The sequence below is a fragment of the Lissotriton helveticus genome, chromosome 3_1 (assembly GCF_964261635.1).
Source record: "Lissotriton helveticus chromosome 3_1, aLisHel1.1, whole genome shotgun sequence".
NCBI classification, from domain to species: domain Eukaryota; kingdom Metazoa; phylum Chordata; class Amphibia; order Caudata; family Salamandridae; genus Lissotriton; species Lissotriton helveticus.
In genome coordinates this window covers 158,153,610-158,174,772 of record NC_136061.1, presented here as the reverse complement: position 1 = coordinate 158,174,772, position 21,163 = coordinate 158,153,610, and the positions used below count along the sequence as shown (strand labels likewise).

At 47.7% G+C, this 21,163-nt stretch overlaps 1 protein-coding gene across 2 annotated transcripts in view; it reads right to left on the bottom strand.

Annotated features, from left to right (window-relative positions):
* The window catches only part of MYBBP1A (MYB binding protein 1a), a 678,288-nt gene that overhangs the window by 491,573 nt on the left and 165,552 nt on the right, over positions 1-21,163 (bottom strand). For both annotated transcript variants that reach the window (XM_078679447.1, XM_078679448.1), the window contains exon 8: positions 18,067-18,184. In XM_078679447.1, the coding sequence (XP_078535573.1) occupies positions 18,067-18,184 (118 nt within the window). The remainder of the gene's footprint in view (positions 1-18,066; positions 18,185-21,163) is intronic.

Genomic DNA, 21,163 nt, shown 5'->3' with positions numbered 1-21,163 from the left:
TTCCCACCTGCGCTAGACACCTATTAGCACCCATGATACTGCGACATACAGTGGACGCCCACCATGTTAAAAGGCAGATGGACTGAAAGACGGCTCAACATGCCTTCCCGCACCCCCCCTACAAATTAGCCACTCTTTCTCTCCCCCAGACCTTCCTCTCCTCACTACTCCTTTCTCCCCAGCAATCCTTTACCTCAGTTTCATGTATTTTTCTCTACCTGGTACTATTTAATGGTGTAACACAACTCAGTTGGACATCTTCATCGCATTTTAAATTCTAATGCAAGTCTTTCTTGTGACCAACAGTAAAGAATTGCAACACAAATTTACCCCTCCCCCCACCCCAAAAAAAAATCATACAAAATGGTCAGCTTCATCAATGCCAGCATCACTGCCTCTATGAGGTAGGTATTAACAGGTCAGATCAGTTTTGGAGTGCCTACTGCGATCTCAACGGAGAGACGTTGCAGTGGCTTCAACAAAACAATGGCTGTGAGATGTGTGGGGTGTGCTGTGGGCAGAAACGGGACCAGGTGGCCTATTGCCTGCTGCTCCCTACAGCGAGGGGAGAATGTGCCCTGAAGCTCAGGGAAGACCTAAGCTATGGCTGATTCGTGCCTGGGGCAAGTGATCTGATGACCTGGTGTACCCACTCTCCCCTTCGCTGAACGCTTCCAGGGGGGTATCTAGATTTTGAACCATGTGATGTAGCTGAGCCAGGTCATGGGGGATCGTAGGACTGTAGACATTTGTAATTCAGACAGCTATGCCAATGACACATGGAACGGGGCTGATGGTGGGTAACCCACCAGAGTAGGAGGGATAGACTGGAGGATCCGCCCACCTTACCCCTCTCCTCTCTTCTATTTCTATAAGCTGACCTTGTGCAGATGGTGGCTACTTCTCCCGGTGGACTACATCAGGGAGAAAAGAAAAGCCAATTGAACATGGGGAAGGGCTCACGTCAATCAAGCTGAAATTGTTATTGCCAAACCACTGGGATACCGTGATAGGGAGCTTGCGTTATTGTAACACAGAGCCCTAACCTCTCCCTAGACACTTCTAAATGTGTGCTGCTTTGGACAGACCAGTCCCAGTTTCTGACTGTGTACCACAATCAAACTATGGACAAAAACAAATGCAGGCTGCTTAATTTGTGAAACGACTGATATAAGACTACGCCTGCAACAGGCCCAGGTACCCATTAACCCCTTCCACGCTCATGACGAGCTGGGCTCGTCATGAAGTAGCCTCCTCGCACGCTCATGACGAGCCCAGCTCGTCATGAAACATGGGAATCAACAAATCTCAGCACAGGAGGGGAATATGCTGAGCATCCATGGGGTTAAACTGCCTTTTGCAGGGCACGGAGGAAGGACAAGCAATGGACGGCATATATGCTGTAGCAATTCTCCAAGCATTGCAAAGCATGGGCACCCTCACTAAAGGGCAAAGTCAACGAGGTAGGTTTGGACGTCTCTCTCACCCCATAGGACCTGAGAAATGTAGTTGATCAAGTGACAGATGCTGAAGGAGGACTCTCCAGATCTGAAGATACAATCCAGGCCCGCCAAGGTCTTGCATCAACAAGAGTCAAGCAACAACTAAGTACTGTGTTGACAAACTATGTGCTACTCTTTCCTGCCAGGCTGAGAGTACTTCACAATGGAAAATCATGCTTCTTTGATTCTGAACAACTGGCAGCCAAAGGAGAGACAACATAATCAGAGGCACCACTGTAACCTCACAAATGATCTAAGACCATGCAGATTAACCCACTTCTGTCACTGAGAATGAAGATGATAGACACCCAGGGCCAATCCAACATCAGAGAGCTGTGTGAGGAAATGGGGTGTATTATATGTCGGGCTCCCGGTTTAATTATATTTATTTTTTTACCATTTCCCGCTGTATTTATCCATATTTATTTTTTGGGCATATTATCTGTATTTATCCAAATTAATTTTTACCACAAGCAAAAGACCGCGCTGCAGCTAGTATTTTTCCACATTTATTTAAATTGACCATGCTCAAATGCACTCGGTTGTAATTGGAGAATACAAGACATTAATCTGAAAACGTTGCCAGTCGCAGAATGTCCCAAATACACTTAAAAGTGCTATCACAAACAATTTGTCTCAGAGCCTTGCAGTTTCTGCCACAACCTGCCCCATTGAGAGAAACTCACACTGCCTTCAGCTACAACCCAATTGTGCACCGCTATAAACACCTGGAAGCAACACAATTCAAAATATGCACTAGACAAGAGTAATATGCTGTCTGAAAATCAGTAACAATATTTAGGAACAAGCATTTACAGTGCACTAGGTCTCGGATTACTGAAAGCTTGAGCTCTTGGCATTGCTTTATAATGTGCAACGCCAATAGCTAAAACTTTTATTAATGCAAGACCTATTGCATTGCAAATGCTGGTCTTAAACAGCTAATAACCAAAGACACAGCCAATAGTCCTGGTGTGCTTTAGGTGTAGGTCAGGTGTTGTGTTACTTACGTGGATGCAATAACAAAGCTCAGAGAGACATAAAAATACAGACTGGTGACAATGTGGAAATCATAATCATTTAGTTTACATGTTTGAGCCGCCCCCCCATCTCAGTTAAAGCCATGCCGCTCCTTTGAAGGTGCAGTACTGTCGCCTTAAATGGCCACGCCCTTCACATGCTACCTGTGCTACACCAACCTTCCATCTTGCCTGAGGTAAAGATCTGCCTGAAGGGGCGCTAAAAGCCCTACAAAAAAAAGCAGTAGTACAGGTAGCCCGCTCCCGTTTAACGACGGCGATTTCGTATTAGAGTGTCCTGGTGCATGGTGGGCTGTGCACCAGTGCTGGGTGTCTGCGCACAGATGGGTGAGTGTGAAAAGTTGGCATGCAGTTCTGCCGGGGGGAGCACTGGCTCACCTGGCAGCGTGCAGACAGTCCTTTTGCATGTTGAACACTGGGTGCAGGCCCCGTTCACGGTCACGAGCTTCGGGTCTTCAGTGAGCGCGCGCTCTTCAGGGGGCCGCATTGCCATGCTGTGAGAGGGAATCACTATTCACAAGTGCACCCGAGGCGGCGGTCGATGTGAGACGGACTTGTTAAAGCACTGCTTCCAGTTTTAAACAGCTGTGGCAGCAGTAGCAATCTTAAAAGTAAATAAAGGCTCACAAGAGCAAGTCCAGCAAGTTCCACGTTGACTGGCAGATAAAACCAGAGGCAGCTGTGGCAACAGTGAAGAAAAGAAAAATCATTGGAAAGCAGCGATAGATATCCCAATGTAATATACGAGACAGCTAAATGGGATGGGATACATGAAACTGTCGATGTGTATAAAATAATATAGCTCAGTGGACTGCTCATCGTGCTCGAAATGCGGATGGTGCGTTATCCAGGCATCTTTACATATATCTAGCACTATCATTTTAATTAGAAATACGTATTCAATTTAGACTACAATCTACAAAGGTTTCTCTTATTTTCCAACATCTACCTATCATGGTTGCTCTTCTCTCATGTCCCATGCTCGCTTGTGAAGAAAGTCCAGCAATATTGACGCATGGATGCTGCTCCTCTTTCGGTTAGGCTTAAACATTTCTGCAGCTATATAGTCAGGTGTTTACAAATACCCCTAACAAGGTTGATGCCTGACTCTGAAACAGGGATGCGCGGTCTAGTGTGCTCAATTTAAAAATGCTGATTGGCTGATTTGTGTTTACATGCTCCCAAGGAGGCAGGCGTTTTACATCTATTACGTAGCTCGAGGCACCGTATGAGTTTTGCAGTTCTCTTGGAGGCCTTTGAAGAGTATACCTCTGTCAAGTCAAAGTGAACTATTCAGAGCCTTGGGGGACTTTGAAGAACCTATTTGTGTAATCAAGATAGCCGTAAATGCCTGTTCAGAATAGCGGAGGAGGGTTGGTCCTCAGACTACAGTGACAGTCAGTTGTTGTGTAGTATGAGCAGCGAACGGGTCGCGGATGTTTAAAGGATCCTTCATCTGTAAGTGACCGGGCACCAGTTAACAAGGAAGGTGATGTGCTGGTGCTGACAACGTGAGTAGAGCTGCCCACTCTGGGGTTGATAAGTTGGGTGAGCAAAGCTGCAGCTTTAGAGTAGGACTAATTATTGCCATAGATATCTCCCAAACGGGTTGCCTAGTCATTGAAAATAAAATATTGAAGATGACTTGCGTGTATAATGTTATCCTACTTCTTAAAATATGAAACCGCTGATTCTAACGGAACATGAAATGCAACACATGATCAGATCAGAAAGGTCACATTTTACAATGTACTCCTTAATTCAAGTAATAATACCCACACCGTCATCTTTGTTATATCGAATGGTCTCCACCTTGAAAAAAATAACGCTAGGCGAGACATGTGGTTTAAATTATCGCACCAGTGTCTGGGTAGGATAATTGAAACCACATGACTTCCGGTGCGTGTAATAGACACCAATAGGCCATTGGCGGAGCAATGTGCCCGTCTTTGGCCAATTGCGTGCTGTCTTTTATAAAAAGACACACGCAAAGGCCAATAGCCTGGACCAAAAGGAAAAGCACCCGCACAAGCGGTCGCGATTCCTAGGGCCGTGTTCAAACCCCCTCCAAGAGGTCTCTCGCTGCGCGAGCAGTGCTGCGCAATGCATCACTAGGCACGAGACCTAAAAAGCAAACACTCCGGGAATACAACTGAAGGCTTTTACTCTCATTCAGAAATCAATGAGTGCTTTTGCTTGAAAAGCTAAGTACATGAAAAGAAAAGTAGTGCTTCACTGGCAAACTCTTTTAGGTGGCGCTAATTTGTTTGGGTGTGAATAAAACCAACCTGGCCACTTTGCAACTACTCTGTCTTGTTTTATTTAGTTATATATTTATTGTTCGTATTTCAAAAAATGTTCTCTCTTCTGGTGGCTGCATTTTGGAATAGAAAATGTCAGACAAAGACTTTTGCAGCAAAAGTGTTTCCTCTTTTTTTTTCATCTATTTCAAAGGGGAATGAATGACGGAAAGGAGAGGAAAGAACAGTTACGATTTTCTGCATATCAGGAAGAGGGCATGGCGAGGCAATGCTCTCCTGGAGTATGGCAGTGCCGCAAAATGTGCTAGTATTTTCCCGTTTTTACATATAGATACAGACAAATTAAAACTTGATTTCCATCTGTATTTATATGTAAAAATCTGTTTAAACGGAAAACCGGGAGCCCTAATTATATGGTGTGGTTGTGCGACCTCACCATGTAATACACTTAACAACCCTTTAAGGTCCAGTAGGTTTCAACTGGAAACCCCTCAGCTACACCCTGAGTAGCTGTGGCACTGAGCAGCAAGGCTTACACAAAAGAACAAGTGTTGGGCCTTTAAACTGCAACAAACAAAATTGAAGAAGAAATCCGACATGACACTTAAGAAACCCAACACCAATTTATAAAAATAGACTGTATTTTTATAAGATTTTAGACACTAGACCGAAAAAATTCCACTGGAGGGTTCAAGATAAATAGATTTTTCAAGCAATAACGAGTCTGTGCAATTTTACCATGAACCAGCATTGGCACAGTGTAACGGGGAGAGTCCGCTGCCTCAGCGACCCAGGAACTCTGTAACCTCTTTAGGGGACTCATATCGTGACCCCCCCCCCTTATCTTCACAGAACACCGATTGGACGTACTCCGGAGGGCAGTATGGTACACAGGACGAGGAGGAAGACGGTGGTCCCTTTAACTGGCAAGAGCTAGGAGAGTGGGAGGAGCAACCAACGCCATCAAGAGCCGCAAGAGAGGACGCCGGGGTGTGCTTGTTCATCGGAGGCGTAGGTGTTGTTTGGAGAGCGGAGTCGAGTGAGGAGTTGGCGGAGACAGGAGTTGGATAGTTGGAAGAGCGGGGAACTGAAATATCATCGACGGAGGAAAGGAGGAGAGACGACCCGTTGGCGGCGCGGGAGCCAGGAGGCCATCGGCAACACGAGCCGCCCAGCCGCACGCCTGGAGGTGTGTGGCTCTCAGAGGTACTGGGGCATATAGCAAGCTGGGTGTGGAGAAAGGGTGGGTCGGTAACGTGACCTGGTCCCTTGATAGTTCCCCTGTAGAGTATCCCTTCACTGCACCTCCTTTCACATCCCCTTGTTTACACCGGAGGTAGTAGAGTTGTCACGGGCGGTGTTCCCTCACTCCCTATCCCTGCACGATTTTTGGAAACACACAAAAGGACTGATACGTTCTCTTTCTGTCCTTTCTCTTACACGGTTCGAGACGGCAACCAAGCACCACGGAGCCTTCCACGCCCCATGTCAGGAGGAGTCCCGGACAGACCCAGAGAGAGGAGAAAAACATCAGGACACTGAGGAGGCGAACTGCCCGAAGCCGATCACCAAGAAGAGCCCCAGTCAGGACTACATACACGGACTATTTGTTTGCACAATTAAAACCTTCTAAAACTAAGGCCCGTATCCTGCCGAACCCGCTACAGTGGTGGAGAATGCGGGCAACCCTGCCATCTGTACAGTAGAGATGGAAGCCGTAGTACAGCAACTGATAAAAGGACAAGGGCACCTGGAATGGGTAATGGAGCAGCAGATCCGTTCTGCAGAGGCAGACAGGGAAATAATGAAGGCCGCTATGACTTCCGGAGCAGGGGAACCTCCCAAGAGCTGGATGACAAACGGAGGAAGCAAAGGTCGAGGCGTACCCCACGGATTGGCTGAGGTCTCCCTACAGAAGTACCAACCGGGTGAGGACCCGGATTAGTTCTTGCTGAACTTCGAGAGAGCCGCCAGGGCATGTGGGTGGCCTCTGGCGAAGTGGCCCTTCTTTTTGGCCCCGCTGTTGGTGGGTGAGGCCCAGGCGGCCTATCAAATAGCGAACCCCAATGGGGATACGCCATATGCTGTCGTCAAGAGGATAATATTGGACCATTTAGGACTCGATGCCGAGGCTTATCGTTTACGATTTAGGAGGGAGAGGGGCCCTCTAGGGGAGAACCCGAAAACGTTGTTCATCAGACTAAAAATGGCTGCGGATAAGTGGCTCACCCCCAGTGTGAGTACAAAGGAAGGGATTATGGACAGGGTGTACCTGGAACAATTTCTGGAAGCACTGCCGTTTGCTACCCAGAGATGGTTACGGCAACACCACAATTTGACCACCGCACAAGCGGTAGACATGGCGGCCTCCTTCTCCCGGGCGCAACCCAAGACCCCCTCCTGGGAACCCGAGAAGCATGCTCGATTGTGTCCAAAGGTTGAGAAGAAACCGCACTGGAATCCTGAACCCCCCCAGGCCGCGACCCTGGAAGCCAGAAACCCCTGGACCTAGCGGTCCCCAGTGTTTTGAGTGCGGCAATTGGGGTCATATAGCCCGGTTGTGTCCTCGACGAAAGGCCCCCGAAGAACCCATGGAGGTGGGATACCACCCGAAGACGGTCCTGTATTCGGCAAAGATGGGGAACTGCTTTTGTTTAAGTGTGAGGGTAAACGGGTCCCGAATACAGGCCTTACTAGATTCTGGCTGTAGACTGTCGGTAGTGCAGTCCCAGCATGTTGAGCAGTCCCAATATCTTCCTCAGGAACTGGTTAGTATCTGCTGTGTGCATGGCGACGTGAAACAGTACCCCGTAGCCAACATTCCTCTGGAGCCCATACAGGGAGATCCCCACCTCATCAGAGTAGGAGTACTGCCTTCTCTTCTAGAAGACCTGATCACAGGTACCGATAACCCCTCTTTCCTTCTCATGTTCCATCACAGTACAACATCATCAGGTAGAGGTAGCAGAGTCCGGAACGGAACCAACCAATCCCCCATCCCTGCTTTCGTGTCTCCAGAACCATGTGTGCTCGACCGCAGTTTCCAGTTCGCCTAGAGTAACGACCTCACTCTTTTCAATGCATGGGAAAGTGCCCACAGGAGCCTGGATCAGGACCCACCCCGGTTCCCTAGATTTTTTATTAAGAACGACCTCCTATACAGACAAGGACAAAGAGAAGACCCGAGCAATTACTGGTGCCCGTCTCCTTCAGGGAACAAGTGTTGTTCTTTTCTCATGCTCATCTGGTGGCTGGACACACGGGGGCCGAAAAGACCACCCAGAATATACTACGCCACTTCTACTGGCCCGGGATATATAAAGATACCATGATGTATTGTCAAGAATGCGACGTATGCCAAAGGAAGAACATGACCAAACCTCCTGCGGTGCCCCTACAGCCACTCCCAATCATCGGGACCCCCTTCGAGAGAGTGGGAATGGATCTCATCGGGCCATTGCCGAAGACCAGAAGAGGACACCAACATGTGTTGGTTGTAGTAGATTATGTAACTCGGTTCCCGGAGGCCTTCCCCCTGACCTCTACAACGACTAAACAAGTAGCCGATAGGATGCTCGAACTGTTTTCACAAGTGGGGTTCCCCAAGGAAGTCCTGACAGATCAGGGGACCCCGTTCGTCTCCCGTTTAATGAAAGAAGTGCGTCATCTGTTGAATATACAACAAATAAGGACGTCCGTCTACTATCCGCAAACAGACGGATTGGTAGAACGCTACAACACAACCCTGAAAACAACTCTCAGGAAAATGCTGGAAGTAAGCGGCTCAGAGTGGGACCAACTACTACCTCTGGCACTGTATGTAATCCGTAGTCAAACCCAAAGCAGTTTGGGGTTTTCTTCATTTGAGCTTCTCTACGGCAGGCAACCACGGTCTTTATTAGAAATGACCAGAGAAGCGTGGGAACAGGAGTTGCCCGAGGAGACCCTGAAGACCCTGGAATATGCACAAAGCCTGAAGTCCAAGCTGGGAAAGCTAAGAGATTTGGCCTACAACAACCTGGAAAAGAACCAGCTACGACAGAAACAGGTTTACGACAAAGGAAAGAGATGGAGGCGTCTGGAGATAAACGATTGGGCACTGGTTCTTCTACCCTCCTCTACACGGAAATTCAGAGCAGAGTGGGTCGGGCCGTATCAAGTGATTTCTACCATTGGCAACACCAGCTACAAGTTGAGGATAAGTCCCCGGAAGACTCAAGTATATCACATTAATATACTCAAAAAGTGGCTCCGGTCCCCCCCTAAAGGGGTGCACCTAGTGTCGCCCATCCCAGGAGAAAATCCAAGATCCACGGTGAACCAGCTAGCAATCAATGAGGAGTTGGACCAACAGGAGATACAGGGCCTACAAACAGTACAACGGGAACATTCTTCCTTGTTTTCGGACCTTCCGGGCAAAACCAACCTAGCTGAACACCACATAGAAACCCCTCCAGGGAAGATCATCAAGATTAAACCCTACCGCATACCGGAGGCCCGGAGGAAGGACATTTCAAAAAGAAGTACAAGAAATGCTGAAGATGGGAGTGATCAGACCCTCAAACAGCAGCTGGTCTAGCCCCATTGTCATGATACCCAAATCCGACGGGTCCCGGAGATTTTGTATGGATTTCCACGCATTGAACGAGATCTCCACCTTCGACGCTTATCCCATACCGAGGATCGATGATCTCATCGAGAAACTGGGGGAGGCAAAGTACATATCAACACTGGACCTGACCAAGGGGTATTGGCAGGTACCCCTGAAGGAGGATGACCGCAAGAAAACGGCATTTTCAACCGCGGAGGGACAATACGAGTTTACAGTCCTCCCTTTCGGGCTCCATGGGGGCCCCGCCACGTTTCAGAGACTGATGAACAACATTCTGAAGGACGTGACCGAATATACATCCGCTTACCTGGACGATATCGTCATTTTCAGTCCGGATTGGAACACACACCTGAAACATCTGCACCAGGTATTCTTTAAAGCTAGAAAGAGCAGGGCTGAAGGTAAATGCCAAGAAATCACGATTGGCATATCAGAAAGTAAAGTATCTGGGATACGTTTTAGGGCATGGTCTAATCGAGCCCCAGATAGAGAAGGTGAGGGCGATAGCCGATACCCCCTTCCCCAGCACCAAGCGTGAAATGAGGGCCTTTCTAGGACTCGTTGGGTATTACCGCAGGTTCATACCCCAATTCGCCCAGGTAGCCTCCCCCCCTCACCGACACCTTGAAACTACATGTCAAGCAATCTGTGTTGTCCACACCCACCATCGCAATGAAAGACGCTTTCCACAACCTGAATCGCATTATTACATCCCCCCGGTTCTGACGTCCCCTGATTTCAATCGTCCCTTTTCCCTCCACACAGATGCGTCAGACTACGGGATCGGGGCGGTGCTCTCTCAAATCAGGGAAGACGGCCTGGACCACCCAATCTTGTACATTAGCCGAAAACTTTTCCCAAGAGAACTCAAATATCCTAGAATAGAAAAGGAGTGCTTGGCCATTAAATGGGCCATAGAAAAGTTGGCCTATTACTTAGAGGGCCACCCGTTTACCCTCTACACAGACCACGCCCCCTTGCTGTGGATGTCCCGGTCGAAATCGAACAATGCCAGAGTCATGAGATGGTTCTTGACCCTACACGTTTAAAGTGTGTCATCGAAAGGGTATTGAAAACACGGGAGCTGACTTTTTATCCAGGCATCCACTTCCCGAGCGGAAGTGTCCAGGGGGGTGGTGTGTAACGGGGAGAGTCCGCTGCCTCAGCGACCCAGGAACTCTGTAACCTCTTTAGGGGACTCATATCGTGACCCCCCCCAACATTATCTTCACAGAACACCGATTGGACGTACTCCGGAGGGCAGTATGGTACACAGGACAAGGAGGAAGACGGTGGTCCCTTTAACTGGCAAGAGCTAGGAGAGTGGGAGGAGCCACCAACGCCGTCAAGAGCCGCGAGAGAGGACGCCGGGGTGTGCTTGTTCACCGGAGGCGTAGGTGGTGTTTGGAGAGCGGAGTCGAGTGAGGAGTTGGCGGAGACAGGAGTTGGAGAGTCGGAAGAGCGAGGAACCGAAATACCATCGACGGAGGAGAGACGACCCGTTGGCGGCGCAGGAGCCAGGAGGCCATCGGCAACACGAGCCGCCCAGCCGCACACCTGGAGGTGTGTGGCTCTCAGAGGTACGGGACGGGGGGCGTATAGCAAGCTGGGTGGGGAGAAAGGGTGAGTCGGTAACGTGACCTGGTCCCTTGATAGTTCTCCGGTAGAGTATCCCTTCACTTCACCTCCTTTCACATCCCCTTGTTTACACCGGAGGTAGTAGAGTTGTCACGGGCGGTGTTCCCTCACTCCCTATCCCTGCACGATTTACGGAAACACACAAAAGGACTGATATGTTCCCTTTCTGTCCTTTCTCTTACACGCTTCGAGACGGCAACCAAGCTCCACGGAGCCTTCCACGCCCCATGTCAGGAGGAGTCCCGGACCGACCCAGAGAGAGGAGAAAAACGTCAGGACACTGAGGAGGCGAACTGCCCGAAGCCGATCACCAAGAAGAGCCTCAGTCAGGACTACATACACGGACTATTTGTTTGCACAATTAAAATCTTCTAAAACTAAGACCCGTATCCTGCCCTTTACTGCTGAACCCGCTACACACAGTCGACAAATTGCTCATTTGGAAACATTTTCAAAGAAAACTTGGGTAAGTGTCAATGCGGTGGTTAGAGTACTTGGGGCAACCAACTGAGGCAGGGAGCCAGTCAGGGGTACCAGCAAGGTCATCCAGAACAGTTACCTTCACAGAAGAAGCAGTCCTTCAGCAGTTCGAGGCATGTATCCCAATGGAATGGTCCAGATTCAAGGGATGAAGGATGCTGAAGATGATCGAAGGATGCTGTTGATGGGACGAGGTAGAAGGGGGTCTTCCTTCAGAGATTCCTTGGTCCCCAAAAATGGTGAGGGGGTCATGGTTGAAGCGTCTACGTCCACGAAGTCCTCTACGGTCTGTCCGAAGATAAGTCACAACTAGACTCCAAGTCACCCATTGTCGCGGACACAGGCCAATCCTTCCTAGGTCGACAACTCGCACTCTCAGGATCATGCCACACTTAGATAGCACTTCAGGGCTCAGCAAACGTAAGTGCAACTCTGTGCATCAGGTCTTGGTCCTCGGTGCTGCACGGCGGTGGTGGTAGCGGCCTGAAGACTTTGGGCTACCAACTTGCCCCAGCAGGACTCTTCAGCTGTTGTCTCGCTGTGCTGCAAACAGGAGGCCAGTCAGATGGCCCTTTGAGTTCTCTTGGCTTGTCTGGGCTCTGGAGACAGATTCTCCTGAGCAGGAACAGCAGGCTCGTTCCCCTCTCATCACTATGCAGCAGGTGCAGTCCTTGTCGGTGCAGCCTCTCTCTGGTGGTCCCTCGGTGCAGCACGGCAGTCCTTCTTTGTTCCTTCTTCCAAGTCAGTTGAGATCCGAGTTCTGGCTGCCAGGGGTGCCATATTTATCTTCCGAAAATGCAGTCAGGGTAGGATGAGGTTGGTAGCCATTGAGCTACCATGTCCCTTCCCTCCTAATGACCACTTCCTGGGAAGTATGGCATTTGGATAATCCCAGGATGCACTATACTGCACACTCCCGACATAGTGAGACCCCGCTCTCGACACTCAGAGCTCCCTAGCCCACCCCCACCCCCCAAAGGTGTGACTACCAAGGAGAGAGACACCCGTGGAGAAACTGGTTTGGCAACTGACTTCTACTCTCCTGTACCCAGTGCCAGCCTGTCGGCCTAAACAATAAAACAGCCCCTCTCCCAAGTGGTGTTACCCATTTGCCCTATAAAGGAGACTTTGTCTTGAAGCTCATCTTTTGGCGAACACCAGTGTGGCTTCCTGCAGAAAGGAGGAAGCAAATCTCTCCCATGCAGGCCCATATTGTGTCGTTTCCTGGGAGGTGTTAGCATGTCTCCTCAGAAGGGCAGAAAGCGGTCTGCAGGACAATTCCTAAGTACATTAGTAAACGGGCACTGGAAACCTTGGGCAAGTAAAGTGGCAACTTCTAAAGTTGCACTTTGCCCACCAGTGAATTTAAATTTGATTTAACCCGTCAAATTGGATTTAATGCACTGATTCGTTTGATACTAAATAGTGCCTGTAGGAAAGTGCCTCTTTTTACATGGTCACCCCCACTGCCTCTCCTTAGGCAGCGGTTAACTAGTGGGGATTGCAGTCGTTTGAAAAAGAGTTTGAAGTACTGCTTGACCAACATTGGGTTGTTGGCGTGCAAATACATTCACACAAGAAGGTTTCGTGAAAGTGTATGGAGTATAGACCAAGTTGCTGCTTTACAAATATCAGTCATAGGAATGTTTCCTAAGAAAGCCATAGAAGCTCCAATCTTCCTAGCGGAGTGAGCTTTTTTGGAGGGGGGTGGGGGTGACACAGGTAAAAGCTGTTTCACTTTTACACAGCATGTTTGGATACATATAACTATCCACTTGAAATAGTTTTGTCTTTCTGAATGATTTAGTCCTGTCAATGTAGTACATTAGTAACATCTAAAGTGTGTAATGCTCTTTCTGCAACTGTGTTTGTTTCCGAGGAAAAAACAGGTAAGACAATGTATTGATTAATATGAAAATTCCAAACCACTTTGGGTAGGATTTTTCGTTAGTTCTAAGCACTACTCTATCGCAATGTATTTGAAAGAAAGGCTCCTCAAGAGTCAACACCTGTATTTCACTGACCCTTTTAAGAGACGTAATAGCGATTAAAAAGGCAAGTTTCCATGAAAGGTACTGCAATTGACAAGAGTGTAGTGGTTCAAAAGGTGAACCCATTAGTCTTATTAGGACAATGTTTAAGTTCCATGCTGGAGAAGGTGGAAGTCTAGGATGAATTATCCTTTTAAGTACCTCCATAAAGGCTTTGATAACTGGAATATTAAACCCGGATAGGCGTTTTCTATTTTGTTGATACGCTGCAATAGCTGCAAGATGTAATCTTATAAAGGAGTATGCCAGCACTGCATTTTGTAAATGATATAGGTAAAAGAACTGTTTGTTATTTTGCAAGAAGAGTGTCGATGTCTTTCTTATTTGTGGCAGAACATAATGAAACATTTCAATTTTGCTGCAGAACATTGCCTTGTAGTAGGATTATGATCATCTTTAAGAATGTTCATAAATTCTTGAGGTAAATTTAAGTATCCAAAGTCTAAAACTTCAGGAGCCAAATTGCAAGATTCATTTATTTGGGATTGGGATATCTTGGTGTTCCATGGTTCGGAGTGAGAATGTCCGGGTTGAGGGGAAGCTTCTCATGTGGGATTATGTTGGAGCTATTGGTATCATGACAAGATGATAGTCTGAGTTTCCTGATCACTAATGGAAGTAGTGGGAGAGGTGAAAAAGAGTATGCAAATATCCCTAATCAGTTTATCCATAGATCATTACACTTGGATTGATGGTGTGGATACCTGCTTCTGAAGTGTGGGCATTTCGTGTTTTCTTTTTTTGCAAATAGGTCTATTTATGGAAACTCCCACTTGTGAAATATGGTTGAAGAACCTTTGGGTGAATTTCACATTTGTGGACTTGTTGCATTCTGCTCAGAAAGTCCGCAATTTGATTGCTTGTCCCTGGGACATGTTCTGCTTGCAGTTCAATCTTGTGGTGTATTGCTAACCTCCATATTTGCCAAGTGAGATAATTGGAGTGTGTGTATTCCCGCCTTGTTTTTGTAAATAATACATAGTTGTCATATTGTATGTTCGAATCAGGACAGCTTTGCCTTGTAGATGAGGTAGGAAGGCTTTGATTGCTAGATGAACCGCTTGCAGCTCTAGATGACTGATATGGAGATTCTTGTGTTTGCAATCCCATACTCCCTGAACAGTGAGGTTGTGGATATGTGCTCCCAAACCTGTTAGGAAAGCATCTGTTAGAATTATTTGGGGAACTGGGTCCTGAAACAGCCCCTGGCTATTGGCCAATGATTAGCTGCTTGTGCAGCAACTCATTCACCAGAGGCATGTATTAGCTTGGACTCTTTTTCTGGAGGTGGTGCACCTCCAGTTATTTGGGAGTTAGTCCTTTTCCTTGTGTTTGACACTACTGGAGAGTCTGGGGTTAGTTGACCCCTAAAGAAAAAAAATAGGGTCTGGTGGTGCTGCTTTGTACTTTTTGTCAAAGCGTGGAGTTACTATCCTCACTTTGGCTGGGTCTTTAAAAATGCTGTCTGAATGACGTGTCATATCCTTGAGTAATGGTAAATGTTGTGCCCCTCTCTGTGCATTAGACAAAGTCTCAAACAGAAATCCTCCTCTACTGAATCTTTACTTAGAGTGATCTGATAGAAGTTAGCTGTACGTGCTATTAAGCCCTGATAATGAGAGCCATCAGAAGGAGGAGATGGGCAAGTGGGATATGTCAGGGGCAGTGTCTCCTTGAGGCTCAATATCATAATCATCCCAGGCATCCCACATCTTGTGTATCATCTGGGATACCCCGATCTTCTTCGACTATTGATTTAGGAGATAGGTTACCTGCCTCAGACAAATGTGGTGAGTGAGGTGGTAGAGTAGGTGGTGTTTGTGGTACAGGCAAGGTGGGAATGGGAATGCGTATGCGTAATGGACTAGTTGCAGCATCCTTTCTTTTCTTCTTTACAGGTTGAACAGGAATGTCCAAAGCCTCCTCAAAACTCAGCTGCTTCCTAGTAGTGTGTTGTTCTGCTGGTTATATTAATATTTTCTTAGTTCCAGACGGAATTTGCAGTCTTTGTTGTTTCGAATCAAGCTTTAGATGAAATTGCTAAGGGATTGGCTGTGGATGAGCATTCTGGTGGTGGACGCTTTGTTTTCAACAGGGGAACATTCGGTTCCCAAATAGGAAGTCTTTGTTTTGGTGCTGAGACCGAAGACCGAGGTGTTGTGGCCTTGGATGTAAAGGAGGTGGAGGCCCTGCTGTAGGCTGAACTTTCAGAGACGGGGGCAGGGCTTCTGAGTCCTGTTTTCCGTGCACATCATGGCTATTCTGCAGTAGCGGCCCATGAGCAGGGTTTGCGGTGGAATCCGATGGTTTAGATGTGGGATTAGGGGTAGAAGGACTCAAAGAAGGTTGCTTTTTTGCTGGCTGAAAAATGGTCGAATCATCCTTGGAGTGAGACTGGAACTAGGAATCATGGTCGTCAGGGGCAGTAAAGTTTTATTCAAACAGTATTGTTAGATTTCGAGTTAGTGAAGCCTTTACCTGCAGAAGTCCAAAGTGTGGATTGAGCCGGTCTGTCTCCTAGGAGATTCTGAACAGGAGAAGCAGCTTCCAACTCCCTGGCCAGCAAACCTTGTCTGAGGTCGCTGGGACCTTATATGGTCTGCTAGTGGTTGGCACATGTGTACACTGGTTGGTGATTGTATCTGGTGTTTCTATTGGGTTAGGGTTAATGTCCTCATTGGTTGGTTATTTGAGGGTTCTTATTGGTTTCTGGGTCTGTGATTCAATCATTGTAGGGTTGGGGCTTGGGCTAGGTTTAGGATTTCTATTAGAAGTAGGGACTAGGGCTTCCTATGTTATTGGTTGTTGGGAGTAGGGTCGGACTAGGGCTCTCTTTGGACCTTTTATTGGAAGTAGCTATTTAGGGCTTCTGCTGTGATTGGTTGTTGGACTAGTTGTGGGACTAAGAGTAGGTTTAGGCTTTCTACTGGAAGTAGGGACTAGGGCTGCCTGTTCCATTGGCTGCTTGGACTTGTGTTGGAACTACTGGCAGGGCTAAGGCCTTTATTGGACGTAGAGATCAGGGTTTTTGAGCTGATTGGGTGCTTGGACTAGGGCTAAGATTGGCTGTAAGGTCCTGGTCTCCTATTGGTTCTAGATTTTAGGGCTAGTGTTGTGATTGGATAATGTTAGGGCTAGGGTTCCCATTGGCTGAAAGGGTCACCTGATTACTAGGGCTATAAAAGGCCAGGGTTAGGGCGTCTCAGCCCAGGCGTCGAGGCTAAGGGCGGAGAGGACAAGGGTAGTTGCCTGTTTGAGCCTGTTAAGGGCGGAGAGGACAAGGGTAGTTGCCTGTTTGAGCCTGTTAAGGGCAGAGAGGACAAGGGTAGTTGCCTGTTTGAGCCTGTTCGAGTGTGACCAGGGCCAGAAATGCTGCCCTTTTTCTCATTTAGCAATACCCAGCCCACACCATCCACATCCACAAACAGAGCAACACACTCACACCAAATGTACACCACGCACAACACTATGCACAGATTAATGTACCAGCATGCACCACCAACCCAACCAAACCACATACACACCCTACTATCCCAACTACCACACATATCCACCATCACCCACAAACAGTACACAACTATATCCTATACCACTAACCAAAAAACTCATCACTAACACAACACCAATCAACACCATACATAACTACCTCCGATTCAGACACACTCTCCCTGCTGTAATTAAACCTAACAGACCACCTTTTATCTCCTACTCTACCCCTCCTTGCATCATCTGACACCTCTTTTACTATACAGATCCCCTAAAACAAACCTTTCTAAACACTTTCCTCTGAGTCCTCCTCTCCAAAACTCTACATGCCAGGATTGCAATACGTCATTTATCCTAACCTGCTGCTGCTGCACAGGCTGCAGGGGTGCACGGGGCCTCGGCTTAGGTGTGCGGAGGAGCTGGGCACACCAATGGCCTGCATCGCTGTGAGGTCTGGAGTGCGTGCCGCCCACCTCCCTCTCGACGGGGAAGGAGACATGGGTGGGGCTCGCGGCTCTGCCTGCCCTATGCCGAGGAGACCCCATGGGGTGCCCGTGCGCTGTGTGAGGACAGGAGAACTGTACACATGCGATCAATGACAACTGAAAAGTCCCTGTAAACCCTAGTTCACTGAAGGGCGATTTGCTCGATGAATGCATATGTATACCTGTTGTACTACTTCAACTTTCAATAAAAATATATATTTTTAAAGTAACAAATCCAGTAAGCAGTACAGGCCCACATTGTGATGAAAGCTGAACACTGACGTGACTGTGTAAAGCTTGTGCACAATGTCTTCACAATCTAGGAGATCTAGGGCAGGAAGACTGTGGTCACCAGCTGCTACGAAGTGCAAATCATCAATAGCAACCAGAGCAATTGCCCCTGCACGTGTCTCGGTATTCTACACATCATAATGAAACACTGTGGGTCTAAAGTTCAACACACACCCATAATAAAGACAGACACGTGTTAGGCCTTCCACAAGAAGCTTACCTGAGCAGAGACTACATGGTCACCAAAGTGGCGCATCACATCCCCTCGAAGTACAGTCTGGAGCTGCTCTAAAGAGAGCAAGGGCAAGGCAGCCCCCAGCAACCGATAACACATGTAGCTAAAACCATCAGAAAACAAACAAGCATTGAAAATGCAATAGGTCTCGCATTAGGAAAGTTTTTTTATTTTTTTATTTATGTGTTGGTTTTGAAAATAGCAAAATGAATACCTTTGTCAGGTGGATGTGGTGGTGGATGCGATGGTGGTGGATGCGATGGTGGTGGATGTGGCGGTGGATGTCATGGTGGATGTGATGGTGGATGCGGTGGATGTGGTGGTGGTGGATGCGGTGGTGGTGGATGCGATGGTGGTGGATGTGGCGGTGGATGTCATGGTGGATGTGATGGTGGATGCGGTGGATGTGGTGGTGGTGGATGCGGTGGTGGTGGATGCGGTGGTGGATGTAGTGGTGGTGGATGTGGTGGTGGTGGATGTGGTGGTGGTGGATGTGGTGGTGGTGGTGGATGTAGTGGTGGCGGTGGATGTAGTGGTGGTGGTGGATGTGGTGGTGGTGGTGGATGTGGTGGTGGTGGTGGGTGTGGTGGATGTGGTGGTGGTGGTGGATGTGGTGGTGGTGGTGGATGTGGTGGTGGTGGTGGATGGTGGATGTGGTGGTACAAATAAAATGATAACAGTAGAACCTGTGATTGATAGAACTTAGAAACGGCAAAACTATGACAAGAAGTGTTATAAAGCAAAGCAAGCAGATATCGTTATTATCAACACCATCGACACCATGGCATGCATTAATATCTCTACACTAAATAATATTCCACGCACACACATTAATAGTCAAAGTCATTAATATGAACGCATCAAATATTTAATTGTCACATAAGATAGATAAACAGGGGCAGGTAAGCAGAAAAAAATACTGCATAATTAATATCGCATATCTGTCAGTTTAAAGTAATACATAAAGTATACATTGAATTGCATTATTTAATGGAGTGCAGCAATGGATGTCAGACGGTTAACACAATTTAGCAATCAATGGCAGTCACCGCAAACAGAGAAGATAAAACATTTGACAACATGCAGCGGATTAAAAAAAGAAAGAAAAGGAGACCTATTGGCTTTGCCAGTGCTGGTTTTCTCTTGCATATGTGCACATCTACCTAGAAAGCAGTCCACTCCAATGCCATTGCTGGTAGGCCAACCTTACTTTCATTGTGTGCATTTTCTTTTTTCTGCAAACAAGGCATTTAAGCAGCTGCATGTTTCCTGGTCTGTTATCTTTACACGTTTCCAGGTTTTGAAAGATGTTTACCAAAAAAAACAACAACAAAAAACAACAAAAAAAACAACAAAAAAAACAACCTGCAGGCTTCCAAGGCCAGACCCGTTGGATTTGCCAATGCTCGTTTTATATCTTTCCCAGGCAGTCCTTGCCACTGCTAATGCGGTCAGACAGCATAACGCAGGTCTGCTTTTGGGCCTTCTTTTGTCGATGTGGTGGTTCTTAAGGTCATGCCCCAGAGCAGGGCATACCCTCGAGGCCAGCGGAGGAGCAGTTCACCCACCAGGGAGTCCCAGTGGATGCAGATGAGGGGGGCAGTGATGGCTTCGTGAAATGGAACAGTGTGAAGACCTGGGGCGATTATTTGTTGAAGGTTAATTTCAAAGCAGGGTTTGCAAACAGGGGGTGGGTGTGGCTCATGGGGGATGGCTGCGGGGGAGAAATTCGTCGAGCGGAGGAAGCATTGTGGAAGGCTAATGAGGTTATTGTCAGCATCAGGTTGACTCGATGGGCTAACACTGGCTAAGGATTTGGCCTTGGAGATCCAGACCTTGCAAATGCTGCAGAGAGGTGGCGGTGGAGTGGATGAATGAGGCAGCCACATGCGACTACCAAAGCAGACCCAGGGGCGAAGGCTGCAGGTGAAAGGAAGAGGGCAGCCCACGGTGACGTCATCAAAGACTAGATAGCGGCAGTAAGGCTTTGCACGAATACAAGAAACGACATGGGTTCTGTTTGCAAAAAGGCGGCAGTAATCCCCAACGGGGTAACTGTGGCCTTGCAGGCATGCAGGCGGAAGGGTGAAACTGCGAGGAAGCCTAGGAACTTAGGGGACACAGCAAAGTAGGAGGTCACCTGGTATACACTCAACAAAATAGTAGCCGATATTTAAAATAATTTAAAAAAAAGTGCGTGCAGAACATCGAGGCAGGGTTGGATGGAGTGAGTTGTGGTTTGTTTCTGTCGGCCACTTAGATGTATGGGAGGCTCGTGCTTGTGTTGTGTGATGAGAACAAGTACATGGAACAAGGCCGGCTTTTCTTGCTGCAACAAGTGATTTGACTGGGCCTTTATTCACGGACAGCTGCACGGTATGAGGCCAGGTAGGAGAAGTGCTTGAGGTTAACTGAAGCGTTGTTTAGGCAGGGTGACCAAAGTATACATTGAATTGCATTATTTAATGGAGTGCAGCAATGGATGTCGGACGGTTAACACAATTTAGCAATCAATGGCAGTCACCGCAAACAGAGAAGATAAAACATTTGACAACATGCAGCGGATTAAAAAAAAGAAAGAAAAGGAGACACGGCCGGCCAGCCGTGAAACTGAAAGCACGGCCGGCCGTGAAAAAGCCTTTGATGCAGCAGGGGGTAATTAGGGGAGGAGAATGGCTGGGCTGAGGCAGAGCGCCAAGCCTTTGATGCAGCAGGGGGCGGAGCGGGAAGAGCTGCTGGCGGCACTAAGCTGACGATTTGATGCTGTGCACGCGCATTTTAACTAATTGCGCTTGCGCATTGAGTTAAAAGTGCACATGCACTTCATCAAATCGCCAGTGAATCGCCAGTGTAGGTAAGCTCTGTTTAAGCCCCCATAGTCTCGCTTTGCTCAATGCGCATGCGCATTGACAGGCGAGACCTAAAAATTAGCAAGATTTTTCAGAAAATTACCAACTTCTTCTTTATGAAATGGAGAGCTTAAGAGTTAGATATCTTTTACAGTTTTGAAAACATGCCTTTGACAACAATTTTTTGTGTGCAATTTAAAGACTGTAAATTAAAAAAACAAGCATTGGCATAG